Here is a 19,921-nt window from a genome sequence, read left to right as displayed (position 1 = left end):
CAGCAGATGGAGCGCGCAGGGAGCCCGCGGCGGGCTGGGGTGCTAAGTGCCCCCGAGGTGCCTTGAGGAGTTGTTGCGGCGGCGGCAGCGCGGAGCAGACTCCAGCTGGGACACCCCCCCCTCTCCAGTGCTCCCTGGGCCGTCCCCATTCCCTCCTCCTCCTCCTCCCCCCTCTCCTTCCCTCCCTCCCTGGGCCTGATCCTGTCCTCACACGACGACCCTCTCTCCTGCCGAAGGATGGCTTTATGGCAGCAGCTGGGAGCCGGTGCCCGCCTGGGCACAAGGCTATGGCATGTCCTACTGGCTGGCACGATCCTCACTAGCCACATTCATCCCAACGGTGAGTCAGAGCGCTTTTTACGCGCGGTGGCGTCGGTCTGGTTGGAGCAGCGTGAGTGGCTCTCGCGCTCAGCTCGGGTGCTTTCCTTGACGGGTGGCAGCCTCGGGGACGGCGGGGGGTGGCGGCGGCGGCTGGAGCGGAAGATGCATCTGAGTTCGGTTCGACGGGGGGTACCGTGGGCACTGGCGGAGAATGCGGCGCCGTGGCTTCAGCCACGGTGGCAGTGGAGCCGCCAGGTGGCATCGTCGTAGGAGTGTGCACGAGGTGTGTGTTGTGGAAGCCAGGGGCTCGGCAAGCGGGAGTGGGCGCGGGTCGTCGTCGTCGAGGTGAGCGGGAACCCTGGACACGACAGGGAGTCACTTGGCACCACCAAATGTAATCACAAACTTTCCAGGCCGACTGCACCCCCTGCTCTGTCTAAAGCAGCCGTTGGGCTCGGTGCCATGTGCAACGCTGCCTCCGCCACCCGCTGCCCTGGCACTGCCAAAGTGTGTCTTGCGTCTGCAGCAGAGGGACCCTCTTTTCCGGGGCTCCGTCCTGATCTCTCAATGCTTGCGTTTCTGCCCATTGCTCCTGCCCTTTGACTGAGTTTAAGGCAAGGGCTGGGGAGCGTGGGGGTGTCTGTCTGCATCTCTGCCCCCTCCCCACCCACCCTCTTGCCACTCCTCTTGGCTTCAGTGGAGCTCACAGTCTTATTTGTCTTGCTTCTCAGATCTGGCAGGCAGTTCTCTTTTTTTGCAAGGTGACCGAAGGGTTTTGTAGGAAGGATGTGAAACAGAGACTGCTTGACTGCTCTGGCCTCCGCAGGATAACTGGGACCTCTCTGTACAGGAGGAATACTGGAAGTGGGACTTCCAACAACTATGGGGGCAGTTGTGCCTAGAGGTTGGCAGGGGAAGTTTGTGGTTGGGCGAAGGGGAGAAGAATATGGTACATAGATATATTTAACCTAGAAAGCCCTGGGTCTGTGATGGGAACCCCAAGCTGAGGATTTGACGAAAGGTAGGGGCATGGGGCCTAGTGGTGCAGCTGCATTCAGTTTGCCCTGTGCCAAAGAGAGGAATATTAATGTGGGAAGGGGTGTGTGTGTGTGTGTGTGTGTGTGTGTGTTATTAGGATGACAGAGGATGTCTTCAGAGGGTTGGCTAATTGTTTCACATTCCTCACCAACAAAGACACCCATCTGCTCACCCAGAGTTCACTGTCCGGCTGGGCTCAGAGGCAGTTAGTTTCCTGATCAGAGCAGCATCCAAGCCTTGAACAAAAACAACAACAGTGCAGCCCTCCAGCCTCCACGAGGCCTGGCAGGGCTTTGATTCCCAAACTAAATTGGGGCGAACTGAGGCCCAGAGCCTTAGGGACATTGCCAAGGTCAGCCAGCAGGTCAGTAGCAGAGCGTGGAACCGAAAGAGGACAGCCATTCTCATTCCTACCACTCTCCTTCTCTAAGCAGAGTCTTGGGTAAGCTAACCTGGAATGCACAGGTGTGTCTCTGGAATTGCTTCTGGAGCCTCATCAGCAGAAGGATTTCCAAGCTACAACCCCAGCCACTCCGTCATAATGCACCAAAGATACACACACACACACACACACACACACACACACACACACACACACATGCACTCATGGACACACACTTTGCAGGATTTCTTGAGGATTAGAAGGGCCATTTGCAAATTGTTTGCAGCTCCCACCAACCCCATACAGCAAGAGGTTTGAACATATGCTAGGCACTCGTGTGCACGCATGACAAACACACAGAGAGACACACTCACAAATGCAAAAGATAATGTGTACATACACAAACAAACAACACAGAGAGGGTGATTGCATTGCCAGCAAACATTCACACAACTGCACACATGTTATGCTGCCTTCGATCATAATAACTCCTCTCTAGGCAACACGCCTCCTGACCACACACTTGTATGTCACAGAGCCCTTCAGTTACGCACCTAGCCAGAACACCTGGCAATGAGGAATACATGCCCTCTACAGAGCAGCCACTACCAACTGCACAAACAAGCTGCCTATTGTAGAGCTGCACAGTGATTCTTTGAAAACCCGCACATGCCACAGGCTGCTTTGAAGGATGAGGACCTGGACCTGGCAGCAGAGAGGAGCATGAGTGGATACTGTTTTGTCTTTTCACTCCGCTCTTCCCACTGATCTCAGTGCCAGCCTGTAGGGAGACAGCCAACTTTCAAGCCAAGCAGGGGGTTAAGTCTTCCCTTCGAGAGGCACAGTCACAAAAGGGGCCCACATAGAGGGGGGCCTCTTCCCTGCTGAAGATGGTGGGCGTTCCACCTGCCTGGAGTCTGTGGCTCATCCTGGCAGCGTAGGAAGCCTTTCGCCTATGGATGAGGGCAATTTGACCCATTTGCACAGAGCGGGCAGGCAATTCCAGAATGCAGACAGTTTGTTCTGTGCTCTTCCAAATCTACAAGAGCCCAAGCCAATTGCATCATCCCACATGCCCCAAGTTATTGTGCTGTTCTGAGGACTCAGGGAGCCACAGCGGTATCAGCTGTAGCCAGGCACAATGTCAGAGCTGAAACAAGCATTGAAAAACTGCTGGACTAATTGCCTTTCCCCCCTACCAATGCTCCATAATCCTGACTTTCTCAGCCTGCTCCCTTAGGATCACACAACTACCTTTTTGTCTCAGATTGTCTTTGTCCCTTAGCTCTCTTTTTGCTCCCATGCATTTCCCCCAAAGTCGTGTCTCTTGGTTTTCCTCACTGGCTTCGTAAGACTAATGGCCCTCGGTTCAGCTCTATGATCCTACACTCCCTTGATGCTAATTTCCCTCCATGGTTCTGTTTGTGGGGAGTGAGCAAGGAGATCGTATGGAGTGAGGTGACCCAATCACTATCAACACATAATACAATATCGCCCCATCTTATACTGCTAGCCTTTGGTTGGGTGCATTCCCTGCATAGCACCAAAGTGGATTAAAATCTCCTTTCCTCCATTTCATTTCCTCCAGAACATGGAAGGGGTTTACCCATTGACTGTCTTGGGCTGCCCTGATAGCTTGATGGTTTGGTTAAAATTAAAAAAGCAGTATGGGGTAACTGATCTCTATTGAAATTGATCTTGTGACCTCAGGTGAACGGTGCATGTGCTCCAACGGAGGGTTGATTGGAAACCTTACAGTGGACTAAGATGTCAGAAATCAACAGCTGAAGATGAAGGATGCCTCTGAGCTGTGCCTGGGGTGGGACATAAGGGGCCACTGGATGTAAGTGGGAGGGATCTGAAGCCTGCAATTCAGTTGGTGTATTACTGGACTGCCTCTCCATTAGGCAGCCAGGTCTGTGATTTGCCCTGCCTATATTCCAGTGGTGAGATAAGACAAGGCATCATCTGTTTATTTTCACAACTTCATGGTGCCCCTTGCCTCAGTTAAGCTACAGGTGAAGGAAGCATACAATCCCACTTCCTTTTGATAAGCAAAAGGAAAGGACAGGGTTGTCAGATCAAAATAAAAACAAAGGACACCCTGGAGATGTGCCTTGTGCTCCACAGAGTTATGCGGAGGTGAAATGTTCTTATTTAAAAGGGGTGACCTGTCTGCTTGGTGTTCTTGATTTGCTCGGATGTGAGGTGCAACCCTTTATAAAGCCTGAGATTTGGAACAAGTGAGCTAGTGACAAAAGGCAACCCTGGGAGAATCCCATGGCAATGAAATGTCATATGCTAGCGGGTCTGGCGTGAGAAGGTGTGTTCTCTCATTCACTCACTAGAAGATGCTGTCTTCATAAGGACCTTTGAGTCTGGACTCTGCAAAGGCAGAGAGAAGGATGTAGGAGGGGCATTCTCTTGGCAGAACTAGAAAGGTGAAGGATTGGAGAGGTGAAAGAGAAGACACTGGTGGCAGGCGCCAGATAATTACATAATCAAATACTAATGCAGGGATGTGGAACCTGTGGACCTCCAGATGTTACTGTACTACAATTTCCATCATCCCTGATCACTGTTCATGCTGGCTGGGGCTGATGGGAGCTGGAGTCCATAGCAGCATCCCAACCCTGGTACAAACAGCACACAGTGGCCATGGGATGCTGATGGACTGTTGGAGGGAAGGAGAAAGAGCAATAACAAAAAACAGGGGTAGGGAAATGGAATGGAGTATCCTGGGAGAGAGCAGGGCTCTAGCTAGCCAGCCAGCCAGCCAGCCAGCCAGCCAGCCATGAACAGGTGCACTCCATGCTGCAACATTTTATTGTCAATCTCTCCCTGTGATCATTCTTATGGGCATAGGGTGGTCATACTTAGAAGCTGAGTCATTAACCAAGGACCCTGCTGTAACAAGTCCTCAACAATCAGATGCTACCCCAACCAGAAAACCTCAGAGGCATGCTTTGAAGAAAGAAAGGGGGATCCCAAGGAGATTCTTGATCTATGGACTGGTCTCAGTGCACCAGATGTCCCTCCACAGTCTTTCACATGCCTTATATAAGCACCTCTGAACTGCAGTGGTTTGCAGGATTTCCCAACCTGGTGCCCTCCAGGCTGTTGGGCCCATGAATACCAGTTGCTGGCAACTGCAGGTGGGCAGAGTGCTGTTGTGCTCAAGTCCAGCTTTCAGGCTTCACCATCTGGTTGGCCATTGTGAGAACAGGATACTGGACTAGTTGGCCCCTATGGCTTGATCCAGCAGGGCTCTCTTCTTATGTGGAAGGCAGGGGCTTCAGGTGTGGCACAATAGATTCATTTTCTCCATGCCACAGAAACAGAGGCAAGCTGCAGAAAGGCTGATTGCAGCCAAGAGCCATTTCTAACCACTACCATGGTTTCCACAGTTTGAGCCAGTGTGGTGTAGTGGTTAAGAGTGGTAGACTCCTAATCTGGGGAACCGGGTTCGCGTCTCCGTTCCTCCACATGCAGCTGCTGGGTGACCTTGGGCTAGTCACACTTCTCTGAAGTCTCTCAGCCCCACTCACCTCACAGAGTGTCTGTTGTGGGGGAGGAAGGGAAAGGAGAATGTTAGCCGCTTTGAGACTCCTTAGGGTAGTGATAAAGCGGGATATCCAATCCAAACTCTTCTTGGTTTTGATAATGTCAGTATGGCTTAGGTAGGATGGGGCAGCTATTGCAACATGAGAATTGTCAAATTTGCACCTTTCTGGAGTGGGAGGGAGGCAGCAGTCCAAAACCAGGGTGGGCTTTGAGAAGGCTTTCCTATGCTGAATCCCTCCCATTGCCTAGAAGATGAACCTCTATGGGTTTTTGTCACCTCCACCCCTTCTTCCAGCAGTCTTGGTGGATCACCAGTTATATAACCTTTCTGCCCCCACACCTCCAAATCAAAACCAGCCAGCCTTCTCAGACTGACAGCTGAATGTCACCTTTCCCAGAGATGGAACTTGGTTGAGAGTTCTCTATGAGTCTCTCTGAGAAATACATAGAGGGAGCTGTCATAAAGTAACACATTTTTATTCCCAATTAATCTCAGTCACCAATGTGGATTAGCACCACCACTCTAGCTTTTAATGCAATTCCTTTAATTGAGGAAACTACCTCTGTCCAATGGCCACATTCCTTCCAAAGGGCCATGTGCCGGTGGTGGGTGGGGCCACGGGCAAAAGTGGGAGGAGCAAGGGATGTAAAATTTCTACCGGTAGATACACTCACACACCCAGGTACCCAAGAGGCATGATCAAAGCTCAAGGACACAATCCAGCCAGGCAAAAATATTCAAGGAGGGTGTGGAGCAGGGGAGACGCCTGAGGGCCTGAGGTTGCCCACCTCTGTTTTATTGTGTGTTCTCAAGATTACTTAATGTATTAATTGGGCTAATTAACACAGAGTATTCCTTTATAATCCTCAACAGGTAGTACAATCACCTTTCCATTGGAACACTCTTTGGAAGAGAAAAGAGGTGGTCCACCTTTTTACTAGTCTTCAAGCATTCTGGTTATAAAGTGGTTTTTCATGTGTTTTAAAGTGTGTGGAAGGTTAGCCTTATATTATCTTGTAAACAACCCCTTAAATAAGCAGGGGTCATTGCAGAAGGAATGGGAAGACGGTGACGTTACCCTTGTGTGAATCCTGAAGACGAACATTGCTAAAACCTGGACCCTGAGCCCTGCTTATATTGCAGTTTTTTATTTTTAAAAAATGTGTCAGTAAAAATGTGTTCATAAATCAGAGGAAGTAGGGAGAAGCTGTAAGAATGACTGGAGGGCAGGGAGCCCTGCCTTACCAAAGCCGTTCGATCTGTTTAGTCTCTCCAAGAGAAGGGTAAAGGGTGACTTGATCATAATCTCTAAGTACCTACATGGTACGGAAGGAGATTTCTGACGGCAGGCGGCTCTTTAATGCAGCAGCAGACAAAGGCAGAATGAGAGCCCCCGGTTGAAAGCTGAAGGCAGACAAATTCAGACAAGAAATTAGGTGCAGATAAGCTGCACCCTCTTAGCATGGGGAAGAAAGAAAGTAACCATTGGAACAATCTAGCTAGAGAATTGCCAGACTCGCCTTGCTGCTGCTGCTGCTTTTTTTTGGGGGGGGGAGCCCTCTTTCACAATAGCCCCTTATGGCAGAACGAGGTATGTGCAAGATCTTTCATTATCTCTGCGTTCCAAGCAGTGTGAACACCAAACGCTTCCTGGTGACTTTTGGATGACATCAGCTGGACAACTTGCACTGAGCTGTTTCATTTTGTTTCTTACCAGCTCATGCTGGGGTCAGGTGCGTTCAGCCCCTTCCTTCAATATTGCAGGAGAAGAAGTCGCATGGGGCACTTTCTTATTTTCTTGAACCAGAGAAGCGTCTGTGTGAAGTGAGGCTAAATGCCACCCAATCTTTCTAGGAGCTATATACCAAAGTCCCTTTGAATGTTTGGGTAAGAATCTCTGGCCCAGCAGGTGCAGAAACTCACAATGGACACTTCCAGTGTTCTGATATTGGGGTCAGAGCTCTGTGGTAGAGCTCATACTTTGCATGCAGAAAGCCCTGGGTTCAATCCCTGGTGTCTCCATGTAGGACTAGGAAAGACTTTGGAAAGCCACTTCCAGTCAGGATTTTCACAATCCTGAGTTAGCTGGACCAATTGTGTGGTTTGGAATAAGGCAGCTTCTAAGCTTATACCTATGTCCCTACACGACTTTCATCCTACCTGCAGTTCCTTGAGAATGCTAGGAGGAGGCGCTTCAAGTCTTTTTGCCTATTATTCACTTCTCAGCTCCTGGTGACAGGAGAGAGAGAAATGTAGGCATTAGTTCCCATATGTGTTTGTGTGTGTGTAAAAGAGAGAGAGAGAGAGAATATATCACAACTACATGGACAGGACCAATCATGTATCTCTTTCCCGTGTTACTGAAATTGGCCTGCTACTGGAGTTGTAAACAATGGGGGAAAGACCCAAACAATCAGCTCTCCCTGCATGCTTTTTATTGCTGTTGGCAGGGCTGGTCCACCCATGAGGCAAAATGAGACAACTGCCCCAGATGGCAGGATCCACAGGGGCAGCAGATCCAGCTTCCAAGGAATGCATGTTGATTGATTGACCCAGGACAGTAGGAACATTAGAACCCCAATAGATCAGACCACTAGATCAATATTATCCATAGTTGTAGTTACAGGTAGGTAGCCGTGTTGGTCTGGGTCGAAGTAAAATAAAAAAATTCCTTCAGTAGCACCTTAAAGACCAACTAAGTTTTTATTTTGGTATGAGCTTTCGTGTGCTCATACCAAAATAAAAACTTAGTTGGTCTTTAAGGTGCTACTGAAGGAATTTTTTTATTTTATCCATAGTTGTAGCTCCCCCACTTCCACTGCACCTGAACTGAGCTTCAAATGTGACCATAAGAGCTTAAGCAAAGACCCATTCTCCCTAACGCTGGCAACTCGACCTTTGGATGATCACAGGCGGGTCATGATGAAGATTTGTTTGTCCCCAGCATGTGTTAATTAGAAGTAAACTGTTTCTGAATATAGAATTCCTTTATTCATTCTCATGGCTAAGACGCATTGATCAAACTATCCACCATTAATTTGACTGATCCTCATGGCCTCCACCATATCTTGTGGCAATAAATTCCACATACTAATGATGTATTGCATGGCTATATTCTTAAGTATCCTGAGTCTGCTGCCAATCAGTTTTATTTGGATGATCCAGAGGTCCAGTATTTTGAGAGAGAAATCTCTCTATTCATTCTATTCACACCATTCAAAATTTTATAAACTTCTATTATGTTCTTTCTAAGTCATCATTTTTCCTAAACTAAGAAGCATCTCCCTTTTTAGCATTTCCTTTTAGGGAAGATTCTCCAACTTCCTGATTTTTTCAGTTGACTTTTGCTGCGTCTTCTCCAGCTGTGCTGAGGATGTCCCTCATGAGGTCCTCCCTATTCAGACCAAGTAGGCTGTCAGAAATTAGGGCATGTTTCCCCCCCCCCCCCTTGTAAGCAAATATGGATTAATGACTTTTTTCACTCATGCCTTAACAGTACATGTATGTTCATATACAACGCAGACACACAATGTATTCAAATGGGGGAAAGGCTCTTTCTGCAAAGTTAATTCTACCTCATACCCCATCATGAGAACAGCTCTGCTGGATCAGACCAAGGGTCATCTGGTCCAGCATCCTGTCTTCACAGTGGCTGACCTGATGTCTATGGGAAGCCCACAATCAAGACCTCGTACCTATTGCTAGCCTCATCCTCCATGAATTTGTCTAAGCCTCTTTTAAAGCCATCCAGGTTGGTGGCTGTCACTACCTCTTGTGGGAGAAAATTCCCAAGTTTGCCTCTGTCCTGTATGAAGAAGTACTTTTGGCTGTCCTGAACCTTCTAACATAATTATATGTACTATTTGTTTATTGCATTTATATCCCACCTTTTTCTCCAAGGAGATCTAAGCAGCATGCATGTGAGGTAGGTTAGGATGAGAGCCAGTGATTGGCCCAAGGTCACCTAGCGAGCTTTAGGGCCAGGCGGGGATTTGAACTCTGGTCTCCAAGATTCTAGTCTGACCCCTCTTAACCACTACACCACACTGGTTCTCCATTAGGGAGAGGTTGCCTTATACAGAGTCAGTCAATAAGCTCAGTGTTGTCCACACAGGTTGGCCACAGTTCTCTAGGGTTTCAGATGAGACTTCGTCCTACTGTCCCAGCCCTACCTGAAGATGTCAAGGACTGAATCTGTAGCCTTTGCCATGGGCCAGGAGTCAGCTTTGCCTGCTTAACAGCAGCCTGAAGGGAGAGAAAGGGGAGTGACTCCACCTGCAGCTGATCAGCCTTCAAGGACTTAAGAGGAGAAGATGCTGATGAGAACCAGCTGGCTTCTGCCTTCTTAAGCAGAGCCTCAAGCAGCAGGCAGGTGCTGGTAGCAATGCTAGTAGTTCCTGGTCCTACCTTGCTGCTTTCTTGTTGTGACCCTGGACCCCATGATCATCGGGTTCCCTGACTCCTGAACCATCTGACCCCATGGATCACTGTTCGCCCGCCGTAGGACTGGACCTGACTTTGGATGCTGCCGCTGCCTCCAGGCAAGTACCCCTCAGAGACTCTTCTAGTTGGCTGATCTCCCACTCCACTGAGCTCAGCAACAAGACCAGGAAAACCTTCTGTATACAATTCAGATGCTCTGTGGTGGAGCAAGGGCCATATTCAGCTTCACTGATAGCCAGGGTTCTACTATTATGAGAAAGGGAGAAAAGCTTCTCTCTATCTGCTTCCTCCACACCTTGCATAATTTTGTGTGCCTCTATTATGCTTCCCCTCACTTACTTGCTCTCTACTCAAGAGAGGCAAATCATTCCACAAATACATCGCTTGGGACTGAACCACCACTTCAGAATGCAGGACAAGATTGTGTTTCAATGCCCCCCCCCCCCAAAAAAAAACATGCAATCTCTTCTTGCACATAGAAAATGAGGAACATAAGCACATACAGAAGAGCCCTGCTAATTTAAATGGTGTTCTAACAGCGGCCAACCTTTAGGAAAGACACAAGCAGAGCGTAAAAGCAGCAGCCCATTTTGTATCCCCCACTAGGAATATTTGGGGGCTTCTGATCTGTACCACTCAGAAATTGAGGGGAAAGCTTGCGAGAATCCTCTCTGGCCCCCTTCCCCCCCCCCACAGGCAAGAGATGCACGGTGTGTTTTGTTTTGATGATGTGGAGCATTCACTCCTGTGAGCCCCTCGCCTGCATTCCAAAGTGGTACACTCCTAGGACGGCAGCACCATGTGCTATTTCTGGAGGTGTAGTTCAGCTTGGAACTCTTTCCCGGTCTTTCTTAGGCTGGATCGATCTTACTGCCTGAGGGCCCTTTCAAGTGCTAATCCTGTTTGAGTCTTGGATTTTCCTTCATTTGTCCCTGTATTACAAAACTAGTCCCATGGGTTGTGGGGCTTTGCATAATAGGCGGCTATGGGAGTTCTCTATAGGAGAATATAGGAAGTCAGACCATTGGTCCACCTCACTCAGCATTGTCCCTGCTGACTGGCAGCAGATCTCCAGGGTTTCAGGCAGGGTTGCAAGGTGGTAAATGGTGATCTAAAGCTTCCTAGGGGTGCCCTGGGAGCAGCAGAGCTCCCTTCTCAGGCAACTTGGCCATCGATCCTCATATAGACGTGGCAAGCCCAGCCCCAGGTCACACTGTGCTCCCAAGAGGGATCTCCTAGGCAGCTTGCCCTCTGATTTCTGGCTTCCGTATGAGAAACCACAGGTGTGCGTGCCGGCCCAAATGCGTTGAACAAGGCAAGTTGGTGTGTTTTGACGTGCAACAGAGTAAGGTGTGTGCGTGTGTGTGGATCTGTGTTGGCATGGTGCCTGGGGGTCTGTAGCAGCTTGTGCTTATATTTCTGAACTGGGCTATGGATTAGCTTGCGGTGCTGAACATCAGCCCAGGAGCAGGGACTGAGAAATGGGTACTGCTCCAGAAGGGGGGCGTCTGTAATTTCCAGAAGATACACCTCCCTCAGTAGCTGACCTACATGGTAGCAACCTAGATGCTCCACAGCCTCTAGAGTAAACTTAAGGGGCCGTGAGAGAGTCCCACACCCATAGCTGTTCTTTGGACAAGGTGGTTGGTTGTGCACACACGTTTTTGAACTCCAGCTTGCGTCAGCCAACAGGGCCAACGGTCAGGGGTGATGAGCACTGTCATCTGACAGCAGGGTAGCTCCTCCCCGTCCCCACCCCCACCCCTGCTATGTGTGCATGCATGGTGGAAGCAAGGGCCAGGGAGGAAGGATCAGTGACGTTTGAGAAAGATTCCTGCGGCTGTAATTATGTGCTTGGGTCATCAGACAAGCGCTGGAGCCAACCCAGCCATTTCGTGGAACGAAGCAAGGAGACCCCCTACTGGGCAACTCTAGACTAACTGGCCTGGAGCTCTCTCCACTCAACCTTTAGGAGTTTTCCCCAAATGTCACTCAAAGCCATTACGCTGCTATTTGTGTGCGCATGTGGGCACTGTTTGTGCAGGCTTGAAAGCAAAAAAAGAAGCATTAACATCCCCCCCCCCAACAACAACTAAGTAGAAATTGCATAAGAGATAAATAGGCACACATCAGATGTGTGAAAAGGGCCATAGAAGAGGCTGGCTGGCTTTTGCCCTGGAATGGAAAAGGAATTGTATGTTAGGTCCGTGGTTGGTCATGCCCGTGTCAGAGATTTATCAGAGCTTGACAAACCCCAGCCACACATGATAATCTATATGGTTTTGCGTTTTTTGTTACTGTGACAATCACTATGGCTCACACTAGGGCTGGAGCAGACCACAGAGACAGAACAGCTGAGGAAGGTGCTAATTGTGCAAGGCCTTACCTGCCAACATTTCCCCACTTCACAAGTCTGCTTGCTAAATAATTGCCCCATCTCCACATGGATGCATTTTGTGAAGGAGGCCAGGAGACAGGAAACGTGTGAGGAGCTGGAAGTCTCCCTATCTTGTGGGACACACAAGAGGCTGAACTGGGAGAGAGATTGCAGTGGGGATGGGTTTGTGGTAGGGCTGTGGGGGCACCACCACCTCTCAAAATTACATCTCCCCTTCCAGGCAGGGCAAGTTGCATTGTACCAAACACAATTTTCCTCCAGGGAGGAATAGGCAGAGGCATTCTGTGCAAGGCAAGAAGAGCTGAAAGCCCTCTTCCCTCATTGCACATTCCTTCTAATGTGGGGCAAGCTTGGGATCCCATTGCTGTGTGTATGTGGGGAGTCTACAGTGGCTGCCTCTGCCTGCTGCATTCCCCCCCTTCCTCCTCAAGGCCTCTGTCTCCTCCTCCACTCTGCAGCTGGAGGGACCAGGGCTCAGGGTGACCTTGAGGCTCCAGCAGGAACGTTATTGAATCCAAGCGTTTGGTCCTCAGCTGCAATTGAAGGAGAGGCAAAGAATTTGCTTGGCCTCCTGGAGCCACCGTGACACTCCCTGCTGGAGCCCTGGAGGGTTGAGAGGAAGGGAGAGAAAAGGTTCACAGGAATTTTCAGTAGTGTGGTCCCTTCCTACCCAGAACCTCAGTTTCGTCTCCTCCCCCAGCCCGACAAATGCCCCACAGACCCCACCAGGCACACCCCCATAGCCTCTCTTCTTGCACAAAGTCTTGCTTTCATCCTTCTGTCTGAACCTGGCCCTCTCCCGCTCCACCACCAGTGATTTCGACTCTGAGCTCCATCCCCCCTCCCCATCTCCAACTCTGCAGCGGTCCCTAAATCTGGGACAGGTGGAAGTGGCTGTGGCAAGCGGTTGCTGAGGTGAGTGGTTGCTACGGCAGCACGGCTGATGCCTGACGACCGGGAAGCATCTGCCATTAATCAGGGCAATAAGTGGGTCTCTCAAGGCAGGATGCTTGGTGCAGATCAGCAATTAGCAAGGGCAGCCTCCCTGTAATGAGCAATTGTGGTAACAAGGGGGTGGGTGGGGAGAGGCAGGAGAGAGGCAGCAGAACGGGAGCCCCTTTCCCTCCCCCTCCACCACCCCATGAAATGCCTCTGTGCAAGGGAGCTGTTAAGCGGCTTCTGTGCTGAGCTTGTTGGAGCCCAGCTGCCTCTGCCCCAATTAGCCCAGTGCCCTTTCCGCTCTAAGTCGATGTTACCAATGTCGGGTTTGTAGTCTGGCCTTTTAAAGAAGCCGCTTTAATGTATTCAGTGACAACTGGGGAGCTGTGTTAAGATATCGCTGTCAGAGCAGGAACGCAAGCTCTGGATCTTTGTTGACCTAGACACCGTCTTGCACCCCTGGCAAAATAGCAGAGAGGTGAGCTGGTGTGTGAGCGAGGCTGGCAGGCTTATAGGTGCTCTTATCTGTTCATCCTTCCTTATGTCCAGGCTCCACTGCTTTCTGCTGCTATTCTTGATGCACACTTCCTTCAATGTATGCTCTGCCCCAGGATTCAACAATGAGTTGGTCTGACTATTGAAGTGCTGTCCACGTCCGAAATACTGCCAGGCTTCTGGTCCTAATTTGACATGACATGTGTTAGTTCTTGGGCCTGATTCTCCTCCTTACTCAGATGGTAAATTTGTGTCTACTTCAGGCTTCCTCAACCTCGGACCTCCCGATGTTTTGAGACTACAATTCCCATCATCCCTGATCACTGGTCCTGCTAGCTAGGGATCATAGGAGTTGTAGGCCAAAAACATCTGGAGGGCCGAGGTTGAGGAAGCCTGGTCTACTTCAAACCGCAGGCGAGAACTTGCACAACTGAGTGCTACTCTTCCGTACAAAATACTCCCTTGCACATAGAAAACAAGCTGTCAAGTAGAGAAGTGTTCTAGCCTAGACTTTTCTGCCTGGCTTCCAGTAGTCCCCCCCCCCCCTTCTAAAGTGCAGGCAACGTTAGGAAAACACCACAATTTACGTTCCCCCTGCAGTTTGAAGTGGTATAGTCTAGGCACATGTTCACCATCTTGGTGAGAATTAGGCCTAAGGAAGGTTAGTAAGAAAAAAGCAACAGAAAATGGAGTATGGGTGTTCCTTGGGCTAACGATGGGTTAAAAATGGGAAACGGCGGCCTCTACTATCAAAGCTGTGTCGCTTCAAAGCATAGACCAGGGCTCCCACAATCAAATGCTCTTCCACACAAACAAAAACTCCCTGTGTATAAAATGGCAGTATGTAAGGGAGATTCCTGTCCTTAGTAGACCTGTTGCCTTGGGCAAGCTGGCTGGCTCCAGCTGTATGGTTGGTTTTTTCCTTTGATAGCTTTTCTATGATCCAGTTACTAGACCCACACCACTTGGGATGACCATATGGGACTTGGCTTCCAAGGTGCAGAACTAACTCAGTAATTCCTATAAGACAGGAGCTCGGTCATCATCACCATCACATTCCATAATGCATTTTCCTGTATCAGGGATGAAGAAACTGAAACTCTTGTTAGTGTCAACTAGCATATCCAGTGCTCGGGGATGATGGAAGTTGTTGTCTTGGTCAAGATAGCAAATTTAATAAAAAAAAATTAAAAACAAACTTTGGAGGGCCACAGGTTTGCTACCCTTAGGGATCTGATTATGTTGCAACACAAACATCAAGGATTTCTGAGCAATACGCCCTCCATTTTGGGATTCTGGGTGGTCTTTGTAGCCCAGCCCTAGCCCTGGGGATGTGCTTGTTGGCTGGAGGGGCGGCAGCAGAGATCTTTGCAGCCTCTAGTGCTTTGCTAATTGCATGTAATGGGAGAAGTGTTATCAGCTGAAATACTTAATTAGCTAAATTCCATTGTGATGCAAAACCGCCACTGACAAATTCATTTATAACAATCACTGACTTAATCAGCACTTGGCCCTACCGTTTATTGCGAGTACAACATGAGGCTGGGAACTGGGAACCAACTTCAGTCTCATGAGCGCAACTCCGTTCGGCTTTCCAGCCGAGAGCCTGGCGGCAGGGAGTGTGCTAGAAGCTGTGTGTGAGAGAGAGGCACTGGCTGAGGAAGGAGCTCTTAACCTCCTCAGGTGGCATGGCAAACATTATACCTTTGAAGCACATCCTTTCCCTCAGAGAATTCTGGGCACTGTAGTTTACCCTGCACAGAACCACGATTCCTGGCAACCCTTAACAAACTCAGTGCCCAGAATCCTTTGAGGGAAATAACATCCTTTGAATGTGCTTCAAGAGGCATAGCATGTGCAGAGCCAAAGTTGCAGCATCCCAAATTATAACAGTTGGGTCTGAAGAAAAAATAAAAGGATGGTGGTAAGACAGAATCAGATACACAGTTCTGTGATGCTGGGTAAGCCATGAACTGCTGGGTTTTAAACTATGGTTTTAGGGCAGTTTCCCCTAGCCTGGTGCCCTCCAGATGTATTTCGACTCCCAACTCACATCAACCTCAGTTAGTATAGAGAGGTGTGATAGAAGCTAGAGTTTAATAACATCTGGAGGACACTAGGCATGGGGAGGTAGATTTGCATGGGCACCTGGTGCCCATTGAGACTGGTAGGGTGGAAGGCAGGGAGGCCAACAGCAGGTGGCGCTAGAGTCAATGAGAGGCAGAGCCAACCAATTCCAGTAACTTCCTCTTCCCTGCTGAATTCTATAATAGCAACACTAAAGGTTTACCCACACTTACCTCTTGCCCTACCCTTTCCAGACACAGGGCCACTCTTTAATGCTAATGCATTGAAGCATTTTCTTTTTTGCCCCAAGCTTTCCCCGTAAAAACACACTCTTTAAAGCTGAATCGGAGCAAAAGTCAGTTCAGGTTTTCCACGGATTGATGTTTGCTCCGATCGAGCTTTAAAGAGTGGGTTTTTGGCAGGGAATGCTCTGGAGCAAACAAAAGGGTGCTTTGACACAGAGCTTGAAACCATGGACTATATGGTTTAAAGATCAGAGGAAAGGCAAGTATGGATAAGTCCTGAGATTAAGGAGGAAGCTGACAGCCAAGGGTGCCCCCTGGATTGGATGCAAGAAATGCATGAGACTTTCCCAATCTGGGTTCCTTTAGGACAGGCATGGCCAAACTTGGCCTTCCAGCTGTTCTGGGACTACAACTCCCACCTAGCTAACAGGACCAGTGGTCAGGGGATGATGGGAATTGCAGTCCCAAAACTGCTGGAGGGCCAAGTTTGGCCATGCCTGCTTTAGGAGGAAGCTAAGGACATAAAATTAGTAACAACAGCAGCAACATCAACAATAATTATTTAAAAGGCAGGCAAGTGGAGGCTGCTTAGGGCAGATTGAAGTTGCTGGGGCAAACCAGTCTCCATTGCTGATTTATGATATGACTCCCAAATACAGCTTCTAGCCGGGGTTAATTTATGTCAGGACCCAGCCCTCCCTCTCAATAAATGTTCAGCACCATGGTTGAATAATAAGCTTTTTTGAGCATGTGCAGAGTGCCTCCTCCCCATCTCTCTCACCCACCCCAAGGAGTAAAAGATAAGGAGCTGCTTCAGCCTTGACCTCTCCGTTTCCAGAAATGAAGCACCTGCTCTTGCCTGGTTCCATCCTGGGTAGCCGTGCTCACTCTTGACAAGCCCCTCATGGGGAGCTATATTTTGGAAATGGCACATCTTATCCTGTCAGTGATACTTCTGGCTTGATTTTGATAAGAGTGGGAACTCTGGCCTGTTTTGCATCCGACCTCTGCTGTATGGCTGCTGCAAAGCCCCTTCTCTGTGGCTGCTTCTTACGTAGCATGGGTCACGTCATTCAAAGTGCCACTCAGTTGGACTGGCCTGGGCCCCATAGGCACTGCATATGCCGGGGATCACCCCCTGATCAGGGCTGCAGGTACCGGGGACTTTTACATATTTCTGAAATATTGCAAGGACCAGCCACAAGGAAGCTGCTTTGTGGTGGCAATCACACCTCAGAGAGACTTCCTGATGACAGTGACAACAGCAGTGGGTCTTGGGTAACTCAGACACTGTCAGTTTTTGGAGTTGTTTGGCACTGGGATTATCAGGGATTCCTCCAGGCAGGAAAGAGGTGAAGGTGGGTGAGGGGGAGAGCAGCTTTCTGTAAACCTCTTCATGGCTGACATGTCCTCCCACCCCATTGATGCTCCTGGCTTCAGTCTGGCTGGTGGGCACAGTTCCAGTTCCGCCAGCCAGGACCTCCTGCCAGATCAGCTTGGCCCAGGTGTGGTGGATGTGAGCTTGCTGCTCATGCAGAGCCAGTGACATAAGCAGTGCATAGATCTTGCAGAATGAGGTTCAGCCTGCTCAGTGCGTAAAAGGACTTGGGGGAACCCAAAAGACCAGGAAGAGGCCCACAGAAGTAGAAAGATCTTCTTTTTCCAAAGGAAGACCTGTTTGTTTGTGTCTGTGTGTAACAGAAGCAAGGAACCTGTTGGGAGGTCCTCACATGGGCATCTGGGTAAGCCTGTAAGCAATGTCTTACACCTCTCTGTTCTGTTTTTTTATGTCCAATTTTGCATAGTGTTTGTCATCTAAGCAAAAGTATTAAAAAAAATAGTCCAGATATTGTTTTTCAATTTCACCCAGTTATGATTTCCCAACCTATGTCTACTCATTGCGTTGGGGGCATCAGGTTGATGAAATTTTATATAAAGAAGAGCCACTTTTGCACAGAGCATGATTGCAACACTGTTTACAAAGAATTAGGAAATGAGTTATCAAGTTCCTCTTTTCCTTTTGCAAAGGCATATAATAGCTTTTGCAAATAGCATTAGAGAAAACAACTGTCCCAGAGGCTACCAGTTACCAACCAGTGCAAGATCATCCCACTTCCAGTTTATGGGACTGGAATATCCAGAAACCACCTTGCCCTAATACTACCCCAATATATCCCAATACAGTAGTGTCATCAGGTGTATAGTCTCTTCAGCTCCAGTACATAAGGAACTGAGGACCTACCATCAACATCCTCTGTGGAATGAAAGCCTTGGAGATAGCAGAAATGTTGCCCATGGACTGCCTCTCTCCTTTTGCACGGGGGTCCTGCCCAGTACAGAGTCAGGTCCCCTCCTGGGTTCTCTCCTAGTTCTGGGAGTGTTTGTTCTGCAGAGATCAGTAACCTGGCTTTTGTTTGCTTTGTAAACCATCTAATGCCTTTCTCTTTGATGTTCAAACAAGAAATCAGTCTAGAGGTCAGTGCAGTGGGGACTAGATGTCAGGACTCCTGGGTTCTTTCTCTGGACATGGATGGATGAAAATAAAGAGGGGAAGGTCTCTTTCGAATCTTGTTCTTACCTTTGGCCATGGTCTGTTATGTGGCTTACTTTCTTTGCTTAGGTTGGGAACGGGTTGTGCATTGGATCTAACCGTGTCTGTGTGTTTGTGTGTGGCTTCTGACTCATTGTGGGGAGAGCATACATGTTTCTGGAGTTTTATAAAGCTGAACCTCTTGCTTTGGGGCACTTAATTTCCCTCATGTATCCGACTAAAAATCATTTGCCCAATGATTGGCCAAGATTTGTCTCGGCCAACAGGGAGGTTAACATTATTTTCATTGGTTATGCTACAAAATGCTGAGATTTAGACATTACTTTTAGGTCCTGTGGCTCCTGGCCAATTGGTGTCCTCTGATACTGCTCCTTCCCATGAGCAGGCACCTACTTTCATCTCAACCTCCCTCCCCAACTTGAGGAACACAAGTGATCCCACAAAGGTACCTCATTTCAAATAAATTCGCCCAGAGCCAACATACCTCGGCAATGAAAAGTGCCAGTCCTTGTTGGCTGGCCCAGCTAGCCTTTCCTAACCTCACTTCCCAGTGGTCTAGAGACACCAGCCACAGCTTGCCAGGCCTAGCCTGTCTTTGGCTGCTAACTCACTGGAGCTCAGCCCAGGTAGAATTGGTGCTTGACAACTCCAGCTGGCATATCCCAGTTTTCTAGTATTTGCCCAGCTGGATAGCCATCAATATTGCATTCCAGTGTCATTAGCAATAATGAATCGGACTTCCTCCCTGACAGTATGTATCTCAGGATATATCTTCTCAACTGTCGTGCAGATTTCACTCCAGGTGCTCTACAAATGATCTGTCTTGGGGTTGGAATTATTGTGTGGCAGTGTGGAATTGGCTGCATGAACGTGGAAAGGCATATACTGGCTAGTGACCATGTCATCATTATGTTGGGAAAGATTGAGGGCACAAGGAGAAGGGGATGACAGAGGACGAGATGGTTGGACAGTGTTCTCGAAGGTACCAACATGAGTCTGACCAAACTGCGGGAGGCAGTGGAAGACAGGAGTGCCTGGTGTGCTATGGTCAATGGGGTCACGAAGAGCCAGACACAACTAAACGACCATACAACAACAACAACATTCCATGCATTAGTTGTAAGTACATTTAAACACAGTGAAAAGCCCTCACTCTGGGCCTGTGAAGTGACAAAGACCAGCATGGCAAACAACAACAACAACATAATTCCACATATACATTCAGAGTCTGAACTGGTGGTGACTGAACAGGAACGAGAACCAGGTTGTAGTGAATAGCTCAGTGGCAATATTGACCCAGTGTGCATCAGCTGTGGAAAAAGTGAATTTTATGCTAAATGATCATTAGGAAAGGGATGGAAAACACCCACACCCACACCTGTCAATATCATAATGCCTTTATACAAATCTCTGGTGTTACTGCACTTGCAATACTGTGTGTGTACAGTTCTGTTTGCCTAAGCTCAAAAGGGATATT

The 19,921-nt window shown here is 48.8% G+C and overlaps 1 protein-coding gene across 2 annotated transcripts in view; it reads left to right on the top strand.

Annotated features, from left to right (window-relative positions):
- Positions 1-205: 205 nt before the first annotated feature.
- UNC5A (unc-5 netrin receptor A) overlaps positions 206-19,921 on the top strand; it is a 94,933-nt gene continuing 75,217 nt past the window's right edge. For both annotated transcript variants that reach the window (XM_060271600.1, XM_060271599.1), the window contains exon 1: positions 206-340. In XM_060271600.1, coding sequence (XP_060127583.1) covers positions 238-340 — 103 coding nt within the window. In that variant the 5' untranslated portion in view covers positions 206-237. The remainder of the gene's footprint in view (positions 341-19,921) is intronic.

This window comes from Zootoca vivipara, chromosome 2 (assembly GCF_963506605.1).
Source record: "Zootoca vivipara chromosome 2, rZooViv1.1, whole genome shotgun sequence".
In the NCBI taxonomy this organism is placed as follows: domain Eukaryota; kingdom Metazoa; phylum Chordata; class Lepidosauria; order Squamata; family Lacertidae; genus Zootoca; species Zootoca vivipara.
Note: the sequence above shows the minus strand (reverse complement) of the source record. Positions and strands in the feature narration are given on the sequence as shown.